The 21421-nt window shown below is 33.4% G+C and overlaps 2 protein-coding genes across 2 annotated transcripts; one reads left to right on the top strand and one right to left on the bottom strand.

The window, feature by feature from the left end:
* Window positions 1-5595: 5595 nt before the first annotated feature.
* LOC113688561 (feruloyl CoA ortho-hydroxylase F6H1-3-like) lies at window positions 5596-7237 on the bottom strand. The gene is made up of 2 exons (XM_027206418.2): window positions 6654-7237; window positions 5596-6393 (listed from the first exon to the last, which is right to left on the bottom strand). The coding sequence occupies exons 1-2, from the start codon at window positions 7154-7156 to the stop codon at window positions 5820-5822; spliced, it is 1077 nt and encodes a 358-aa protein (XP_027062219.1). The 5' UTR covers window positions 7157-7237; the 3' UTR covers window positions 5596-5819.
* A 7638-nt stretch (window positions 7238-14875) lies between these two features.
* Window positions 14876-17173, top strand: LOC113698517 (tetrahydroanabasine acetyltransferase-like). Its single transcript, XM_027218363.2, has 2 exons — window positions 14876-15856; window positions 16491-17173. The coding sequence occupies exons 1-2, from the start codon at window positions 14973-14975 to the stop codon at window positions 17023-17025; spliced, it is 1419 nt and encodes a 472-aa protein (XP_027074164.1). The 5' UTR covers window positions 14876-14972; the 3' UTR covers window positions 17026-17173.
* The last annotated feature ends 4248 nt before the right edge of the window (window positions 17174-21421 follow it).

Genomic DNA, 21421 nt, shown 5'->3' with positions numbered 1-21421 from the left:
TCTGGTACAAAATTTGATAATTAGGTCAATTTCTATCCCCTAATACACGGCTACCTTCACAAAACTATGTGCGGATTCAAAAAGAATGACTGAGCAATTCATCCTTTTCTTCCAATTTCCAACCCTTAACACACGCAACCAATCGTTGAATTCCACACTGGGACAAAAACAAGAATAGTTCAGTGGCCAGGTACAACGAAGCATGCAAAATGCCCTCAACTTTTATACAAATTTTAAACCGATGACCAGCACACTAAGTACAGTATTACAAAAATGATGCACAAGTACGCGTGGCACTTTATGAGTATTCATCAATTCTACCTAGGTTTAATTCTCCAACTAAAAATTCTTCTCTATAGTCTTTGCAAGTATTATAAGTATTCATCAAGTACATACGTATTAGTATAAAAATGGTACACAAATACGCGTGGCACCTTATAAGTAGTCATCAAGTCTACCTAGGTTTTACTCTCCAACTAAAGATTCTTCTCTATAGTCTTTGTTGGATAAAAGAAAACATTGGGAATATATGAGTGAAGAAAGGGTTACATAGTGCATGTTCTTTTATTAGGTTACATAGTCCATGTGTTGTTCACACACGAATAACTTTCTCAGTTTTATACAAGATTAAGAACAACAAATTCATCATAAATAAACAGATGCGAAGATTAAACTAAATATTTTTGATGATGATAAATTAAAAGATGCACACAAACGTGAAGGTTAGAATAGCGCTTTCAGTGACACATAAGACAATTAAGGAACTCTTAAAAAAAAGCCACATTGTGGGAAAGGAAAATTTAAATTAGGTCATGAAATGACCCCAATAAAAATACTATTAAACCACTTTGTTTGCTACTACAAAAATAACTACCTAAAAAATCTTCTCTAGTACCACCACATCACAAAACTATAGTCCATTAAAATGTAAATTTAAAAAATGAAAAAGATTTTTGTAAAGAAATACACTAACACCAATTCAACTTCATATGCTGAAAACCGATTTCTTGTGAACCTTTTTTTTTCCCAACCTCTGCTCAACCCGTGACTGAAACCTTTAAGTTGTACTAAATCATTCTAAAAATCAACTCAAAATAAAAATAAAAAAAACCATACCTGACTCTATGACAATCAAAAAAGGGAAAAAATAAACAAAATTTGATTTATTATAATTTACAAATAAAAATAGCATAGCCATCCAAAAAAATCAGTAAGAGAGAATATTGGAAAAAGGAAAAAAAAAGAAAAAAGTGACTTTTATTTCTTTTTCTTTAATTTTTTGACCTTTATTTATTTGATATATAAATTATGTATCAAGTGAATGTTAATATAATCATTTTACAATTATCAAGCAAGGTAAGTAATATTTTTAGAACCTTATGAGTTAAGTGATTTTAGGAGAAACCTCACAGGAGTCGGACAGTTTGAAACCCATACTAGAGCAATGCCAAAAACAAAAATAGGAAAGCAGGAGAGTTTGAAATAAATTGTTTCTACGTCCTTCATATATTTAGTCATGGGGTTGTTTGTTTTATGTGCCTTTTTTCCAGTATTGATTTTCCAGTACTGTTTGTTTTATGTGCCTTCTTCTCACCTTTTTCCTCCATTAAGCAAACCCACAAGTAGAATACTCAAGTATCGTGCCTGGAATATCTAGCCGTGTCGTGTAGGTTGTGTAACTGATGCTACTAAATTTTTTTAAAATTTATTAGGGACCAATTTTCTATTCAACGGACTACACTGATCAAATTTTTATAGTTAAGGGACTAAGACTATATCCATGATAAGAAAACAATGACGTTAATTAAGACAAAGGACCAAGATTTTCAATTTTCTAATAGATGTCTTATTATAATGTGATATTCGGCAATATTTCAATAAGGGTTCATAGTGCCATATTCATCATTACAAAATGCCAGTCAAAACTTTTCGCATCAATATTTCACATTTGTAAATGTGGATGCTATTTTTTAAGAGAGTCATTCCTCACGTCTCATTGCTTTAACACCACAGAATATTTATTTTTCGGCACTTAAAAGATTGCCTTCCAATAGTTTCGGAGCAATTCAAGTGACTCATTCATTCTTTAGTTTCCCACAATTTTCGGTTATATCATAAATGTTATACATTGGTCACTTTCTACGAAGATAAAGGAACTAAATTGAGAAGTAATGTAGATAGTCTGAATAAAGCAGGCAGCAAGCAGAGGAAGCCCACCAACCATGAATAGTTCAAATATACTTAGGGATGGCAATGGGGGAGGGTGACCGCAGGCACCCGCCCCGCGGAGGGCTAATGGGGAGGGGGTTGGGGCGGGGAGAATTTTTTTCCCCCCGCTTAGAAACGGGGCGGGGGGCGGGGGAGTGTACCCCTGCCCCATCCCCCGTCCCGCCATCCGCTTTAAAAAAATAAATATATAAAATATATATATGTATATAATTATATATATAATATATAATTTAATTAGTTACAAACTTATGATAATGATATTATTAGTTATATGTATTATATAATGTCTATTAGTATATATAATATAATTGATATTATTAATTATACTAATAATTATATATGTGTACTAATACAAATTATTAATTGGTTATACTAAATTTACTAATACATTTGTACTAAATCCCTAATTACACTTAATACAATAACATTTTTTTCTTAAAAAAAACACAAGTACAATAATGAATTAGTGATTGTATTTGTGCTAAAAGTGAAAACTTGACTACTTTAGTTATATTTATTTCATCATGTTGGATTGTATTCAAATAATTTTTGTTTGATTGTTTTTATAAGTTTCAATTGTAAAATTACAATGAATAATAATTTGATGATGTGTTGATATTTTAGTACTTGATTATTTGCTAAAATTTAATCATAATAAAATTATATAACCAATTTTTATTGGTCCCACGGGAAGCAGGGCGGGGCGGGAGGAGTTTGTAGGCAGCGGGGCGGGGGATGGGGGAGGGGTCCCCTGCCCCAACCCCACCCCGTTGCCATCCCTAATTATGCTAATTTAGTCTAAGATGATTTTCAAAATTTATTCCATCAATATTGACAACTACTCAGATTTTGATCCCTTAACTCCCATTTTAAACTCTCGTACTCATAAGGACGGGGATGGACTAATGACAATAAATGTTTTGGCTACATCATTCACTCACATGTATGACAAAATTTGATTAGATAGTTGAAAAGGATAGTTAAACGCATTTGGGACAGTCATAGCGTGCTGGATTAATTTAGAAAATGGAAACAAGAACTATTTATGAACAAAATTAGCAACAATTGACATCTCCATATATATTGCTATGAATACTTTTCTAAAGTTGACAATGTGTAAATTGTAAAAAATAAAAATAAAAAATAGGGGAATCATAATTACGATGTGAATCTTCTAGGAAACTCAATTAATGTGTCTTTTGCAAATCACCTTCGTTTTTTCCACCAACTACTTAGAAAAAACGATTTATTTTGGTAACACTGTACTTGCTTCTTTGTCTCTTTGCATGTTTACTTTTCCGTTGTGTTGCACGCGGGCATATGTTCATGGGTTGCACGCCGGTGCACTTTCATGGGTTGGTACTTGGTAAGTATAAACAAATTTTTTTTTTATTTTGATTTCATGGGAAATTCTAAAGTGGAAAATTCTGCTCTTTTCCAACAAGTGGTGTTTCTTGATTTATGGTATATATACTCCATCCAATGTTTTTTACAGGCTCTAGAAAAGAAAAAAAAAAACCCTAGATATCCATCAATTTTAAGAACTTGTTGCAAAATTGTAGTATTTGTCACTTTTATCCATTTTTTAGTAGTTATAATTTTGAAGTTTGGAACAGAATTCTAAAAATTATTAGGCAACAAACAACATCAAGTTCAACACAATAACTTTAGAAGTCCCATATGCCCAAAACTTCTAAAAATTTGGACCAAAGGGTCTTCTTGTTTAGGCTACAACAAATCACAAGTTGATCAATGACCCAAGGGAATAAGCAATCCTCACTTCTCATTGTAACAGTAAAAATTTAGTTACAAAAAAAAAAAAAAACTTGAATACAAAATGCACTTATAAACGGTTATAGACTTTTACGATGAGTAGCTACAATAAGCGAACTAAGACAAAAAAAAATGTCAGAAAAGTATTCACTCGATTCCATTTCCTGGCTAAAACCAAAAAAAATTTAGGCTCATGCATGAAATTCAACCTTTATCACAGCCTTTCTTATTAATTCCAATCGAGAACGTTAGGATGCTACATTCGAATTGTCGACTGAATCAGATAAAATAGTTAGCTGTGAGATTAATTCACAAATGTATTTGAAACGTGTTTGTTTTATTTTGAAGAATTAAAGACCTATTAGCTATGATATTAATTCACAAAACCCTTATACTTTTAATTATATTCACATCTTAATTCATGTTTCCACTCTTCTAATTGGGGACAAACCCTTATACCCCTGGCAAAGGAAGTATGGGGCATGCTTAACATTCACACTCACAAGATTGAAATGGTAGAGCACTAGGCTTCAAACCTTAGACAAATGGCAATTCGGAAAATTATTCATCAACACCAATTTGGCATTAATTTGAATACAAGAAAACAGATAGTCATGGAGAAAAATTCTTGGGACAACGAAAAAGGATTAACTTCACTTTGCACCTTCAAACTTGTACCCCTTTCTCACTTTACATCCTCAACTCTTAATTTTGAACATTTTGCCAACGTTGTCATTGATTTGAGTTACACAAAACAAACTTGAGAATTTAAAGTGCAAAATATCTAAAATTGAGAGTGTAAACTATAAAGTACGAAGTATTCAAAATTAAGACTTTTAAATATAAAGTAGAAAAGTAGTACAAGTTCAGAGGTGCAAAGTAGAGTTAATCTAGAAGAAAAAGGAACATCAAATTAGCCCGTCTATTATATGAAGACGGCCCGGCCTACATTATTCTTTGTTTGGAATTAGGGAAAGTTTAGCTAAACTGTCATACATCTCTTTCTCATTTCGAAATTACTCCTGATGAAATATTGGCTACAATTAGAGATCAATGCAAATAACTAGCATAATCTGTTTCAATATAGAAAAATAGTTGTTTTTTTTTTCTTTTTGGGGTGTTTGTAGACTCTGTCTAAACATCTAGACCTGATATGGCTTTTGGTACTTTTTGGCGTTTTCCCACGTTTTTGTGGCCCCATATTGAATATTGATTATAGCCTATTCATAGAATTGGTGCAACATCAAGCGACGGTCCATCAGATATAAAGAGGGTGGTCTACTGATTCATGCATGATACTGAAGACTCTGCAAATGCTATGGTAATTTTCACGCACATGTTTTTTCCTTTGGAATTCTAGAAAGCTTCGTATTCTATTGACCACAAAAATAAAACAGTGCAAATAGTTTGAGACGGCTATCAATTATAACGACAATTGCCTACCTAATGGCATAAACCTTATTTCTTCTGAAATTGGACATCTTAATTTTCTTTTTAATTTTTCTGATCATGGGTTTTTCTTTCTCAAATGGGAAAAACATATATCAATTAATTTTGGCAGAAAACACATATATCAAGAAGCTAACAAATGAGTTTTCTACAAAGGGACGAAAAAAATAATGTTCAAATTGAATGATGGTACATTTAGGAGAATAAATATCAAACTATAAACATTCTCTTAATACAAAAACAATAGTTAAACAATTCAATGTGAAAAATCGAGGCCTATCAACAGCTTGTGCGAAAGCTGTATTGGACCATTTTCTTCCCTACTCAGACTTATTTACTATAATTATTTTGCAACTCTAATTATGAATTCATATCTTGGCAAAGTCCACCGTTTCCTTTCCATCATGAGCTTTCCTAAAGAAATGTTTGACATAGTCCGAGTAGAGCACTTGCTTGTAGATTGGCTTCTCCCCACTCTCAAGAAGTTCTGGCAAAGGACCAATTATGTCTCTAGGCCTGGGGTTCACAAATATGGGCACTGAAATTCTATTCCTGCGTCCATTAGCAATCACACGATGCTCTACACTCTTATAACGACCATTGCTCAAAATCTGAAGGGCATCACCAACATTGATCACAATTGCTCCATCAATTGGAGGGACATGAACCCACGCATCAGTGTCTAATTTTTTCACGTAGAGCCCTCCAATGTCATCTTGAAGAAGGATTGTTAGGGTGGATACATCTGAGTGACGCCCCACGCCAACAGTGAGTTCAGGTTCGGGACATTTCGGATAATAATTAATGTTAATTCTTTTTGAGCCCATCAGGAGTGATTCTTTGGTTTCGTCAATCTCCTTCACGTTCAATCCTTTCATCAAAGCCTCCAATAGCTTTCTGATGACAAATTGGGACTTCTTCATGAAATCCAATGTTTCGTTCCTGCAATGAATGGGAGAAAATTCCACCATATGAGGAATTGCAATCAGAAAAATAATGTAAATATAATCACTACTTATGTAGTAGTATATAACATGTCTCAAAATATTGCTGTGCTAAATATTTAGGAGACACATTGCAATACTAGTCTCTAATGTATGGTCCCTATTTTATCGTACCTCCAGCATATGAATGGTAGCTATAAAAATGCAACGTATGCAACTAAGATCATTAGCTACAACTTTAAAGTTACTTAAGCATACCTGCAAGCAGATGGCCAGAGTGCAGCAGCCTCATCAGCCGAAACATAGAAGAGACTGAGAAAATCTTTCCACTCCAAAGCCTTTTCAGCCTTAGGAGTGAAGCTCGTGCCATATCTAACATTGTTAGATGGGGAACTGTCTTTTGAATGCTTATTTTTCTCCTCTGCCGGCAGTGCAAAGAACCGACGCGTAGCCTCCTTGACATTTTCCAGCACTTCAATTGGGATGCCATGGTTAACAATTTGGAAGAAACCCCACTTTTCAGCTGCATTGCAAATTTGTTCTGCAACGTTTGGATCATTCCAGTTTGACAAATCAATGACAGGGATTGAATCATCGGTAACTATGGTACTGTTAATGATTTGTTCTTCAGGAGGTTGAATATATTGCTTAGGCAAAGTGTGGAGTCCCAAGTCAGCTAGACCCTTAACCCCATGACCCTTATCTACGGCAAAACTTATGACATCCCATGAATTGGAGTCCATGGACAATGCTGGAGCCATTTTTGCTGTAGATTTTTGGCAATTGAAGGAGGGGAAAGAACTGAATAAATGGTAAATCAAAGCACTAAAAAACTTGAAGAATTGAGGCTTATTTGCTTGTACCATGGCATCCCATGCTTGGCTACTTATAGTGGGGAATAGGGAGGTGTGGACATCATTTTTGGTCCTCAGTTAGGTCTTTAGCCAAAGTATTTATTTACCGTTTGACAAGTCAGCAAAGAAATGTAAGGATAGTACAATGACTAAATTGAAATACAGCTAGCAAAGTTATCCAAGAAATTTTAACACCAACAACCGCCAACTTGGAAAATTCTCTCTAGCGTGTTTCCTGATTCAAAAGGAAGTAGGCCTATGCCCAACCCCAAGCAAAACGCAATCTTGCTGGGAGGTACATGAATTTTCTTTTCCTAGCATGCAATCTTTGAATTTCCCACTGGGGATATTAAGAATATGAAGGCCACAAGTAAAAAGCTCCTTAACAAGTCTCTCAAGTCCATATAGCGCTTACTTTCTTTCCTAAGTTTTTTCAAAGAAATAACTGATCCACTTAAGCTCTCACAATCATGGGTTTGGCTGCCTCAAAAACACGAATCGGCTGGAAATCATTTTCGATTTCATTTGGTTAAAAGTAGAATACAACCGATTGCAAGACCCGAAAAAAAAATTTGTGAATCAACCTTTGCTAGCCAAAACACTTATTTAATCGCATCAACCAATTGAAAATCTAATTGCTAGTTTGGAAACCAAGGAAAGAAAAGAAAAGAAAAGATTGTACTTCATATCTTTCTATGTTATTTGGGAGTTTTGGAGGAGAAAGGGAATGAAGTAAATTTCCTTCAATTGAGAATGGAGAGAACTGGAAAAAAAAAGATTGTGTTTTACTTAAAGGCCCTTAAATCTTGAATTTACATGAATATTCTATTAGGTTATACAGTTATATTATAATCTTTGTAAGGATAAAAGTGATACATAAAATAATTCACTTAATCCACTTCAAATTCTCTTATTTTCTGTTTGATTTTAGGTGGATAGCCTTTCTAACTTGAAAGGGATTTGATATCCTTTTTTTTCTTTTCAATTCTTTCCTATCCAAAGTCTCAAACATCAGAAAAATTTAACTTTCTTTATTAATTCTTTCTTTTTTCACCAAAATCTGCCCTTCCAAACGAGCTATAAGACTTAAGCCCCGTTTGGATTATAATTTTTAATAATTTTTATAAAAATATATATGATAATAATTTGATATATGAAAAATAAAAAAAATAATTAAAAAAATATTTTCACGAAAAACATAAAAGTAAGGCCTTATAATTTCTTAAAATTCAGCCTTAACCGTTAAAAAATTACCAAAGTTGGTAAGAACATTGAAAGTGAAATTGAAAGTGAAAGATCCGAGAAGTTCAGTTATGGCTTTCGCGGACATGACATATACCTTCGAATGTTTTCGCGAAAAAGGATAAACTTTTATAATGACTTTTCTGTTGACGGACGATGCACATGACATATCCCCATTTTTTTAAAATTTTATGCTGCTTCCATTTTCCACGTGTTGAAGGCTGCGGAATAGTTATGGTTGACGGGATTGACGTTGGAGAGGCACTTTCTAGAACTCTACATCTGATAGACAAGCGCTCTTTTTTGGGGATAATATCAGAAACCTCCTTTGAGATTTCTTCTAATATTACTTGGCACCACTAAACTTTTTGAAATATCACTTACCTCCCTATTAAATGTAAAAGGACTATATTAACCCTAACTTGATACATAATTCACATATCAAATAAATGGATGTCAAAAATAATAACAAAAAAGAAATGAAAGTCACTTTCTTCTCTTTTCCTTTTTCTCTATCATTCTTTCTTACTCATTTTTTAGATGATTATGCAATATTTTATTTGTAAATTATAATAAATTGAATTTTATTTTTATTTTTATTTTTTGTGACTATGATAAAATGGGATATGATTTATTTGCTTATTTTGAGTTGATTTTTATAAATATTGGTACACTTTAATGGTTTGGGCAACGGTTGAGAAGATGTTGAAAAAAAATAGTTCATGAGAAATCAGTTTTGAGCATAAAGAATTAAATTTGTGCAAGTGTATTTCTTTTCAAATATATTTTTATTTTTCAAAATTATATTTTTATAAGTTATAACATTTTGATGTAGTAGTACTATAAGAGATTATTTTTTAGGTGATAATTTTCTTGAAATGAATAAAGTGGTTTAGGAGTATTTTTATCTAGCAAGTGAAAGGGTAGTTTAGGATTTTTAAAAATTTTGTTACACAAATAACAACAGTAAGGGAGGTAACTGATATTTTTAAAACTTTAAAGGTGCCAGGCGATATTAAGAGAAACCTCAAGGGAGGTTTTTGATATTATCCTTTTTTTTTAATTATGCACTGTTGCTTCAACTATCTCTGAATTTTTTTTGATAGCACAAAGCTTTAATCAAGGTAAGTTAAGAATTTGAAAAGATAAAAAGAATTCGTCAAATTGAGGCCAGCTTGCACGTTTAGCTTATTGTACAGCGTTGACCAGGTAAAGATTAATTACCTTAAAATCCTAGGCACACCTAACCAGATTTTCTCAATAATGACCCAAAATTACTATGTGGTTTTAGAGTGCTATTATGTGGTTTTAGGGTGCTAAGCAGGCCAATTTCCATTCAAATGCTCCCATGTCACTAATTTGTTGACGCACATAGCATAACCGGAAAGCTTCTACTCATGTTCCTCTGATACTTTTTGAGTTTTGACCGAAGATGATGGATAATAGTAAGCTCTCCAAGAGGCAACACCTCAATCAAGGATAAAGCCAAAGGTGAAACTTTGACATTTGGTCTGTCTTCCGTTAAATGCAGAAAGAGCCATTGGTGCCCATTGCATTTAGAGGGAATTTACCAAGTGTCTGTTATTAAAACGTTGAAGATAAAAGTATATCGAACTCATATGAAGTTTTATCGTGAGTAGATTGTATTCATTAAGCAAATATAGATTTCATAAGATTTGCTTCTCCGAAGGGTTAAAGGCAAGCATGACATCATTATGAACATAAAGTCTTAAAGTGCGAAATCCCAGAAAGAGACTGATCTAACTTAAATGAGATATAATAGTGTCTTCATAGTTTAATATTCTTGCCAAGCTTCCATGGACACAAGCTTCTGTCATAATGAATCTTGTAATATATTAGTGATCGGTATATAATGCAACTTGAGTAGTAAAGTCTTGTGTTCTTACACTTTTATGCAAGTATATTTTAGTATAAATTTACATGAAAATTGAAAAGGGATTGTTGATGAATAATTGTTCGAAGCATCTGGGTTGCTCGGGAGAGTGTTATGGTGCTATTCAAGAATCTTTATTTGTGAGGAAAGAAAACCCTTGGAAATGTAGTTTTTTTTTTTTTTTTTAGGAAAATGACAGAGAAATGAAGGTTTATCATTTATGAGATTAGGAGATTTGTTACGAACAAATGATAATAAATCACATCTTGCCGTTGGCATACAATATTTTGTGTGTTGACTCGTATAAAAATAATCAATTCAAAGCTATATATACTCACGTGTTTCTTAGGAGTTGGGAAAAGCTGAGGCAATGACCAGAATTTGCTTTGTCAATGTCAATCAATTCATAGTTGATTCTTCAAAAGAGAAGTAATAGAAAAAGATTACAGATTTTCCGCGAAGTAGCGTTGCTCACCTATTTCCTGCTCTGCCTGCGTCAACAGAGTGAAGAGCGGAGGCGAATTCGCTCCAAAGTGGAAATCTTGGTCGGTGCATACTTGTTTATAGAACCATTGGGCCAATGGCTCAGTGGCTACCGGAGGGATTAAGTCCCTCTTTGGGCTGTTGGTGAGGGTTCAAACCTCACTAGCAGCGAAAAAAATCTAAAGGTTGTGTCATAACACTCCCTTGTATCGTTATATACAAGCCCCTACAACAGCCTCCTTAGGCTCCCTCTCCCCCCTAGATTAGGATAGAGTAGGTTATATACATGTATCGTTGCTGACAAAAAAAAAGCATACTTGTTTATAGTTTTACTCAAACTCGAACCTAACTAGTTTAATCTAGCTAATTGAGTTTGAACAATACAAGTTAATGTGTTGTGGAGTATATGTTAAATAAGACATAAAATGAACATGATACTTTATTAACTAAAATCTTAAATAACATGTATACATGCAAGGTTGAATTAAACCATATATATGTTAAAACATAAGCTCGAGCTTGTCTAGTTATTGTGGCTCCTTGGAGTTCGTCTCGCTATTCTAGTTGATCAAGCTCGATCAAGACGAATTCGAATTTGAGTTTTGATCCAATAAGTTCGTGAGTAGTTGGTTTTAACTCAATATATTTGTAGCCTTTCACCATATTATGTAAGCATTAACAAAATAACGTGTTATAACATAGAACATTTTGTCTAGAATCAATTACATTGATCCATATCTAAATCAAATGTATCTAGGACACAAATTCCATAATAATTTTGCTATGGCTATAGTAGAGAATCGAATAACTCCAAATTCAAATTCAAATTCATCACAGAACTTTCCGGTTCTGAAAGTACATCATGTGGAAAAAGTTGAGTAGATAAGGTAAAAGAGAAAATAGATGGAATTTCTTAGCAATATATATAGTAGGGAGTTTATTGATGTATTGAAACGTGAAACGATTTTGGGCTCAGTTGATATTACCATTTTGGACTCAAGGATGCAGGGCAAGCATATGTAAGCGGCGATAGTTCGATCATGATCACCAAAAGATCGCATCAACAATGACTGCTTAATGCTTCAAAAAAAAAAAATGGGAGCACTTATCGTAATTAAAATTAATCTTTTCCTCAAATTGAATTGTCTTTTTATGTATGATCCTATCCTAGCGAAACACACTTAAATTTAGGGTGAATTACATCTTACCCCTTTGTGATTTAGCGCTTTTTCACTTAATTTTCTGTGGTTTTAAAAGTAGTACATAACTCTCTAATTGTTTGAACTAAAGTGTCAATATGATAAAATTTGCATTCTATAATAGAATCAATTAAAATGTCAAAAGCATTCCTATGTAAAGTTGGAAATTATTCTTTAACAACAAAGAGATTATGTATATATTTTGAAAATCACAAAAAAGTTATATGATAGAGCGCTAAATTATAAGGGAGTTATATGGCAAAACATAAAACTATAGGAGATTAATGTGTCACGCACATATTTATATATTTTGTTTACTTCACCTAATTTAGGTTTTAAACGAGGGTAATTTCGATATTTCAATAAGTTTCATTATAGACTATCATTTGCGTGGCTTCAAATCCTCTGTCCCCAAAATAGTCCATGTCCCCTCTATTCTTTATTTGTATAGTTGACACGTGTCTCTAACCTTTTGTTAATCCAAACTCAAATAAAATCGATAATAATCGGTTTACAAGTTTTGTTAACTCAAATTCAAACAAACCGATAATAGTTGATTGACAGGCTTACTCAAAATCAATTAAAACAGATAACTCAAAACTATTAAGTAATTAATTTTAAATCATCGTATTTACATAATTATCAACCATGTGTGTGTTTATATCAACTTATTTAGCTCTCACCTAATTTAGGTTTTAAACGAGGGTAATTTCGATATTTCAATAAGTTTCATTATAGACTATCATTTGCGTGGCTTCAAATCCTCTGTCCCCAAAATAGTCCATGTCCCCTCTATTCTTTATTTGTATAGTTGACACGTGTCTCTAACCTTTTGTTAATCCAAACTCAAATAAAATCGATAATAATCGGTTTACAAGTTTTGTTAACTCAAATTCAAACAAACCGATAATAGTTGATTGACAGGCTTACTCAAAATCAATTAAAACAGATAACTCAAAACTATTAAATAATTAATTTTAAATCATCGTATTTACATAATTATCAACCATGTGTGTGTTTATATCAACTTATTTAGCTCTCACCTAATTTAGGTTTTAAACGAGGGTAATTTCGATATTTCAATAAGTTTCATTATAGACTATCATTTGCGTGGCTTCAAATCCTCTGTCCCCAAAATAGTCCATGTCCCCTCTATTCTTTATTTGTATAGTTGACACGTGTCTCTAACCTTTTGTTAATCTAAACTCAAATAAAATCGATAATAATCGGTTTACAAGTTTTGTTAACTCAAATTCAAACAAACCGATAATAGTTGATTGACAGGCTTACTCAAAATCAATTAAAACAGATAACTCAAAACTATTAAGTAATTAATTTTAAATCATCGTATTTACATAATTATGAGATGGAAAAAAATTAGAAAGAGCTAAATAAGTTGATATAAACACACACATGGTTGATAAGAATGTTAGATATTGGAATTTGATTCTCAAAAAATCATCTGCTAGATAAAAATAAGAGAATAGTAATAAAATTTCAACCACTCTTACTAAGTACACCTAAAAACCCTGCTAATACTTGAATAACCATGGTCTATCAAGTTGGTTTGCAATATCAAACCCCTGCCTATTCATAATTCAAAACTTCTAAAGATTGTCGGATTTTCCATCAGTTGTGCATCTACAAACAAAACCACCAGGACATGTTCCATATCTACGACGTAATTAAATACAAATAGATCTGCTTAAATATCGAATGACATTAGTCAAAAATAAAAGCTTTTAACTATAATGTTTATCACTGAAAAAGTTTACTTCAATCACTTTGACTACTAAAGGCTTTACGGCATTACTGAAAGGGGATTGTACTAGTTTATTACTGAAAGGGGCTTTACGGCATTACTAAAGGCTTTACTTCAATTAGATACTAGTTTATGAACTTTATTGACTTCACAATGTATATAGATACTTATATGAACAATGATGTTGAGAGGGATTGTACAATATTGTTCCCATCGCATACAAGTTCCAATGAATACAGGTAATTTCTAATATAACAAGACAAATCATGAATCAAATATATTGTAAAATTGGCATATATGATCTATTGATTTGTTTTACCTGGATAAAGATGAAATTGAATCTTACTACTTGATCCTTTGAGCGTTTTTGCTGCAAGATTAAAGATATAATGAGTGAATCAAAATGCTTGTTAGGGTTTAAAAAAAAAGATGATTTGGGGTAAAAAATAAAGAAGAGTTTTAGTTGATTTCTATGTTTATGATTAACAAGACTCTTTTTTGTTAAAAAGAAAATAAAAAAATTTTTAACATATCTGTTTTAATTGATTTTGAGTAAACCTGTCAATCAACTATTATTGATTTGTTTGAATTTGGGTTAACAAAACTTGTAAACCGATTATTATCGGTTTTATTTGAGTTTAGATTAACAAAAGATCAGCTATACAAATAAGGGACAGATGAGACATGGACTATTTTGGGGACAGAGGATTTGAAGCCCATTTGCGTTGTTTTGATATTTTAATTCAAATTATGAAATGATCATGTATAACTTTTGAAACTACAAAGAGTTATGTGAGAAATCGCGAAACTCTTAAATTTATAAAATCATCAAATAAATTAAGTTTTACAGCAATATTTTCGAAATACTTTTTAAAATCTCTTAAATCAACGATAAAAAAATGCATCTGCCTGTGTTTTCTTTCTTTTTTTTTTTTTTGCTTTTAAAGAAAGTAAACTAGAATTTCAAAAGCCATTTTCCTCGAAGGTGCTGAATCACCTAAACCACCTTCCAAAAGGGAGAAAATTATAGTGATGCTCCATACTCGATGATTATTATTCACAGCCCTCCACAGTTGTCAGCCACCCAACCACCTCACCAACCAAAAACCTCATCACTTGTATATAATCCCATCAAACCAACCCATGTCACTGGCCTCAAAAGCCCATCATTTTCAAGTTTCAACACCCAAAAAAAAAAAGATGCAAGTTAACGTTCAAGAAACCATCACAATTTATCCCTCCAAAACTCCGTTCACAGACGATCACGTCCTCCCACTATCCCACCTCGACACCGACCGGAACCTCCACGTCACCTTCCGATATCTCCGGGTTTACTTGAACTCGGACGCCCAGCAGCAGCAGCCCAAGAAACCCAACTCCGATCCGTTCCACGTCATCACAACAGCCCTCTCAGCTGCACTCGTCCATTACTACCAGTTCACCGGCAGCTTCAGCCGCCGGGAGCCGGATGGTCGTCTGGAGCTCCATTGCCAAGCGGGTCGTGGAGTTCCTGTCATTCGGGCCAGCGTTGACTTCCCATTGAGCGAGGCTGATTATCTTGATGACGATCCGGATGAGAGCTTCGTGGAGGCTCTTGTACCCGACCCGAACCCGGATGAAGTCATTTCCCACCCGATGACTTTGCAGGTCACGGCGTTCAAGTGTGGCGGGTTTGTTCTCGGGGCGGCGATTCATCACTCGTTGTGTGATGGACTCGGGGCGACTCAGTTTTTCAATTACATGGCTGAGTTGGCTCGTGGGGCGAGTGAGATCAGGGTTGAACCGGTCTGGGAACGAGTGAATTTGCTTGGGCCTAGGAACTCGCCACGGGTCGAGTTTCCGGTTCAGGAATTTTTGAGTCTTGACCGGGATTTTTCGCCATATTCGGAGAAGACCGGACGGGTTGTTAGGGAGTTTTTCAATGTGAAGGATGAGTGGTTGGACCGGCTCAAGGGTATTTTATTAGAGCAGTCCGGTTCGAAATTTACCACTTTTGAGGCTTTGGGTGCTTTTATCTGGCGTGCAAGGTATGTTGATGTTCAATTTTCAGTTGTTGGATTCCATTTACCATTTTACCTTTAGTTTAAAATTGCAATCTTTTGAATTTTTTTTATATGGGGTTTTTTTTTCTCTTTTTAATTTGTCATCCAATCAAGATAAAGTAGAGAAACCACCTACCAAGCAGAAAGGGGGTGTGATATTTTGGTTTTTACATCTTTATATTAAAAGATAAAGTTCATATTGACTTTGACTATATAGTAGTAGAATAAATTTCATATCTAGTTGTAAACTGAAACTGAAGGAGTAAACTGATATTGTAGGACTAGTAGGAATTGAATTGTTTTAGTCAAAATCTTGGTCGTTGTCACCGGTATTTTCTACTTAGATAAATTTGCATATAATACATTTTTTATTCTTAAATATTTTGGCTCTTTGGCCAGCATCATACGAGTATGTGTATTTAAATGGCACTTTGAATATCAATAAAGTTCACTAACGAGTGCCTCTTGGACATTTGTTGAAAAAATTCAAGTGTGACAACTTTTTCGTGTCATAACCTAAGTCATTTTTTTTTATGTTGAAATTTAAACTCAGAACTCGAGATCGAAAAACTGTTAATTCTGTCCCTGCCGTTGACTTGATCTTTAATTTGTGAAACAGAGTTAAGGCTTCTGGGATCCCATCTGATGAGAAAGTTAAGTTTGCATATGCAATCAACGTAAGAAAGCTAGTCAAGCCACCGCTACCAGCAGGATACTGGGGAAATGGCTGTGTTCCAATGTATGTTCAGGCCAAAGCCGGAGACCTTGTCGATCAACCGATATATAAAACAGCAGAATTGATCAACAAGAGCAAATACAATGTCTCCGATGAATATGTTCGATCGTTTATCGATTTTCAGGAGCTACATTATCATGAAGGAATCACAGCAGGAGCAAAGGTGAGTGGATTTACTGATTGGAGACACTTAGGCCATTCCACAGTGGACTTTGGTTGGGGAGGTCCTGTTACAGTTTTTCCTCTGTCAAGAAACCTACTTGGAAGTGTTGAGCCCTGTTTCTTTTTGCCCAATTCTTCAGCAAATGCAGGGAAAAAGGATGGCTTTAAACTCTCTGTGTATTTGCAAGAACATGCTGTGTCAGGTTTCAGAGAAGACATGGATAAATTGAAGAATTTAGAGCCTGGATTCCTTTGAATGAAAGGGTTTCTTGTTATCTTTGTCTATATTTCTGTCAAATTCAAGAGGTTTCAACTTTGTGAGATTGGCAAGTGTTGTGAATGGGAAGTTGAAGGCAAACAATTTTTAGTGTGTTTGGTAATAAAGTCAAATTCAACAGGTCAAATACTCTCTCTGCAATTAGACATTAGATAAAACATAATGCCAATTTTGCAAGTAATAGCTACTCGCATATATGGCTACATTCGAAAACAACAATTGGAAATGTGATTGTGACAAGTTGAGAAAATTGACATTTTGGAAGTTCAAATAATATATTTTAGTTCTTTACGAAAAAAAAAGATTTTTTGTAGAAAGAAATCGATGTTACACAAGCGACAAATGTATTTTTGACAGTGTTATTGTTGAATTATTTGATAATTCAATTTAACACTTAAATTTAATAAATTCATATCTAAACTGTTTAGATGCGTTTGATACTTAAAAATTGAACATTTGAATTCATTAAGTGGCACTGAATTTTTAAACCAAACTTGTTCCTAAAATAAATGATAAGTTATTCACTCATCATTTAATATGATATACACTCAAATGTATTGGATTTAGTATTTAATAATTCTATAACTTAATGGTTTAAGATATCAGATTTCAGTTTTTAAACTTCAATTTTATCAAACACACTCTTAATGTTATTTTAGTCCTGATTTCTCTGAATTAGTAGAAAGCTATATAGGTTCCAACATGTTACAGTCGAAGGTTTTATATCTCAACAAAGGCTAATTAAGCAACTTGATTAGAGTCCATGTAGACTGGATTCAAGCTTACCCCAGTCCCTTGACATCAATGGAAACTTGATTCTTTTGTAAAAATTTACATTGAGAGATTATACATACAAATATTTTTCCCTATTGAAAACTGTTTTCAGCCGTGAAATCCTTATAAACTTGTAGAAAACCAGAGTTTTACGATTCTGAACCGGGAGGTGAATCGGCAAAAGACTACGGGATCAGTGGAATTGTACGGGATCATGTATGGGTAGCAAAAAAAACATTACCAAAAACATGAAATTGTACCTATAAATATGTTATCAAGAATCACTTTTTTCTCTTCATTCCTGCTCTCGACAGTTCTTGCAAATTAAATCCCTTAAATTTAACTCCAATTTGATGTTTAATCTTCAAAGGCGAATTGACGAAGTTACTCAAAAAATATATAAAAATTAAATCTGCAACTGAAATTGAAAAAAAAAAAAGGAAAGAAAAAAAGTTCATAAGAGCACTATAATTGTCCAAAGCATGCATAAGTCAAATGAATTGTTACAGAAGCTTTCTATATCAATTTCTACATCTAATTTCTCGTTTTCCATTCTTCTTTAAGCAAAGCCTTTCTCCTTGATCTTCCATCTAGATCTTCAAAAAGAAAAGAAGAACAAGAAATCACAAAATGTAAAAGGTCCCTGTTTCAAGCAATAACCAAAGTTGACAAACAAATTGTGATATGTCTTTGTGATTTACTTCACCTAAAAAAATTTCTTGAAAAATCTCTTTCCATCTACTCCATATAATTGATGCCTGAAAGTCTTGCTTAGAAACAGAAAAGACTAACAAATTAATTAGTAAGATAAGATAATCTTCCAAGCAGAATCATAATGCAGCGACAGAAAAACTGGGAAACTTTGCGTGTAGATCCAACAAATTGCAGCGACACTTCTGTTCGTTTGGAAGCAAATAAATTATTCATGATGTGATGTTGCTTTAACCAGCAGAATCATAAGACTCAAATTGGCACTTTTGCCACTTGAAGTAAAGAGCAATTATAGTACATATTACATAAAAATAGTTCAAGTTCGTTGGGTTTTTAATGAAAGATTTCAAAATTTTATTCAAATTTGGTTTGTTAATTTATAGAATTATTCGAGTTTGAATTCGCACTTGATTTATTAAATCTAACCTACCAAACTCAAGGTTACAAGATCGCGGCCAAAAGCCCAGTAATTGTCATTCCATTCACACAAAAATAAGGTACCAACAGAAAGCGAATTGATAAATCATCGAGGGTCAAGAGCCATGATTATAAACAATGATTCTGGGGCTTTGATATTGGATTAATACATGTATGATCCATCTAAATGTAATTGAGGTAAGTTGAAAAGAAACTATATTGGAGAGGAGCTGAATCCTCCTCCAAACCATCCTTCGGTGAAATGAGTTGATATTATTGGGAATGTTACAAGAAAATGGCTGTAGAATACAAAGATAAATAAACAAATAAAGGTTTCAAATCGTGGTTCAAAATCACTTTTATTTAGACTTTATTTGTCTAGTATTTTTATGCAATAAAACTTGGACAAATATTTTAGGATAATTTGAAGTTTGTTTATCTTTAATCCTTGAACTAAGTAAGACAAACCCTACTCAAACTATGGAGCGTTTTTTGTAAAGTATTTTAGAGTGTAGGAAAGTGAATTCTGTAACAAATCACTCTTTACGTGATCTTTTATAAAATGAGATTGTTTTGTGTCAAGAGTTGTAACTTGATTTCATGTCTTTTTCTTGATTTGTGTTAGCCGATAGGTTCCTCCATACTAACACAAGTAATCAGTAGTTTCCTAGATGTTTTAGATACTATTGGAAAGATATTAACTGTCAAAATATGAAAAGGTGCCAAAATAAAAAAAAAATTAAACTTTTTGACCGTTACTAAGGATCCATCCACGAATCCTAATGGATTTGCCTGCAGATCCAATTTGATAGAATTTCGCAATTCTCTCGGTAGAATTCGATCCACAAGTCTAGTTTTGTTTCCACTAATTTCGGGCCGAATAGTGGATACATGGACCCATCCAACAACATTCCATCCGCAGCTCCTTTATAAATTTTGAAAAGTTCTAACAAACATAGTACGGTAAGATTTTGTTTAGCCAAAGGGTAGGAAACTATTAGGATGCTTAGGCCCTTACTTGGGAAAATATAACAAAGATTACTATTTAAAAACGTGTAGTGATGCAAAATAATTTCATATCCTAAAACAATACCATCATTTAAACCAGCCAGGTCCATATGGTGAGGCCTGCATGCATGAGAGACCGAATTCTTGATCCTTAGTGTTCTTTTATTACAAGGAGTTTTGATATCACTTTTTTTTTTCTGGGCACAAAATGTAAAGCCAGTCTGGACTACTTTGTGGTTTGTGGATCATCCAGATAAATTTTTTTTAAAAAGAAAAACAGTTAAGAAATTGGGGGAGTTGGTGTGAAACCCCGAATTTTTTTGTAAATGATGTTATTAATTATTTTACTAGTTATTTACTTAGTTAATTTATCTCTATAGAGGTTGATGTTAATGTCTTATCTTATCTCAACCACCAAGTGATAGTAAGAGCCATGATAAGAGAGAGTAGGAATTAACATGAACTTGTAGATATTATAGAAGACAAACTAGGAGATAAAGTAGAAAGAGATGGAAGTTAATTTGAGTTGGTGGAGTTATTTTAGGACGAAGTGGCGTAAACCAACTCCAACTATAACTAGTCTAATAGTGAGTAAACTTTCACAACGTTACAAGAAGAAAACCATAAAATAAGAGAGTAAGGACATGTCAGCAAAAGGAAAAGTTGAAATCAAGAGATTGGACAGAGGCCAGAATACAGGAATTTGGCTCCTCTGACCATGAACAAGTAAGGCCGTGAACTCTTCTTTTAATATTTCTTAGTTTTCTCTTTTACTAACCAAAGTAGCCCCAAAACATGTCTGAAATATTAGGTACAAGTTTTGTGAGTTTTGATAAGTGTTTTTGTTTAGATTATGGAAGTTCATAAGCCATGCGACTACCTTCCGGTTAATAATACTATTAGTTTGAATGTAGAAAGTCAAAAGAATACTCAAACCAATGAAAAAAAAGGTGAAGTAACCAGACCATGCTTTATATAATGTTTGGGAGGAATTGATGATTTCTCTTTTGAAACACCTCTATGGTTCTGCCTATCATTGGGGTTTGGTTAGAGAATAGAAGGAATTTTATGGCATAAGGGGCACTTGAAGGTAGGCCTGTCAACGGGTCGGGTCTAGACCCGGATCCGGACCGGATCCGTGAAATTATTGCGGGTATGGGTAGGGATTCAATTCCGTTTCCCGGATCCGGATCCGGATCCGTTTTGCCAAACAAAAAAACGGGTCGAATACGGAATATAGTATTCCGACCCGTATTAGACCCGGATCCGGATATAAATGAATTAATAATTTAAAAAATATATATTTATCAATATAATTTGATTAGGGTGATGTATTTTAATAAAGTTAATTTGATTTCTTTTCTTATTTGGTTTTTTCTTTGCATTAGTTAGAAATTAGTTTACAAATATATTTTTTTCTCATTTTTATTAGAAATTATAAATTTTGGTGAATTTGTTCGGGTAG

Source organism: Coffea arabica, chromosome 1e (assembly GCF_036785885.1).
Source record: "Coffea arabica cultivar ET-39 chromosome 1e, Coffea Arabica ET-39 HiFi, whole genome shotgun sequence".
Classification (NCBI taxonomy): domain Eukaryota; kingdom Viridiplantae; phylum Streptophyta; class Magnoliopsida; order Gentianales; family Rubiaceae; genus Coffea; species Coffea arabica.
This window is presented reverse-complemented; position numbering and strand designations above follow the sequence as displayed.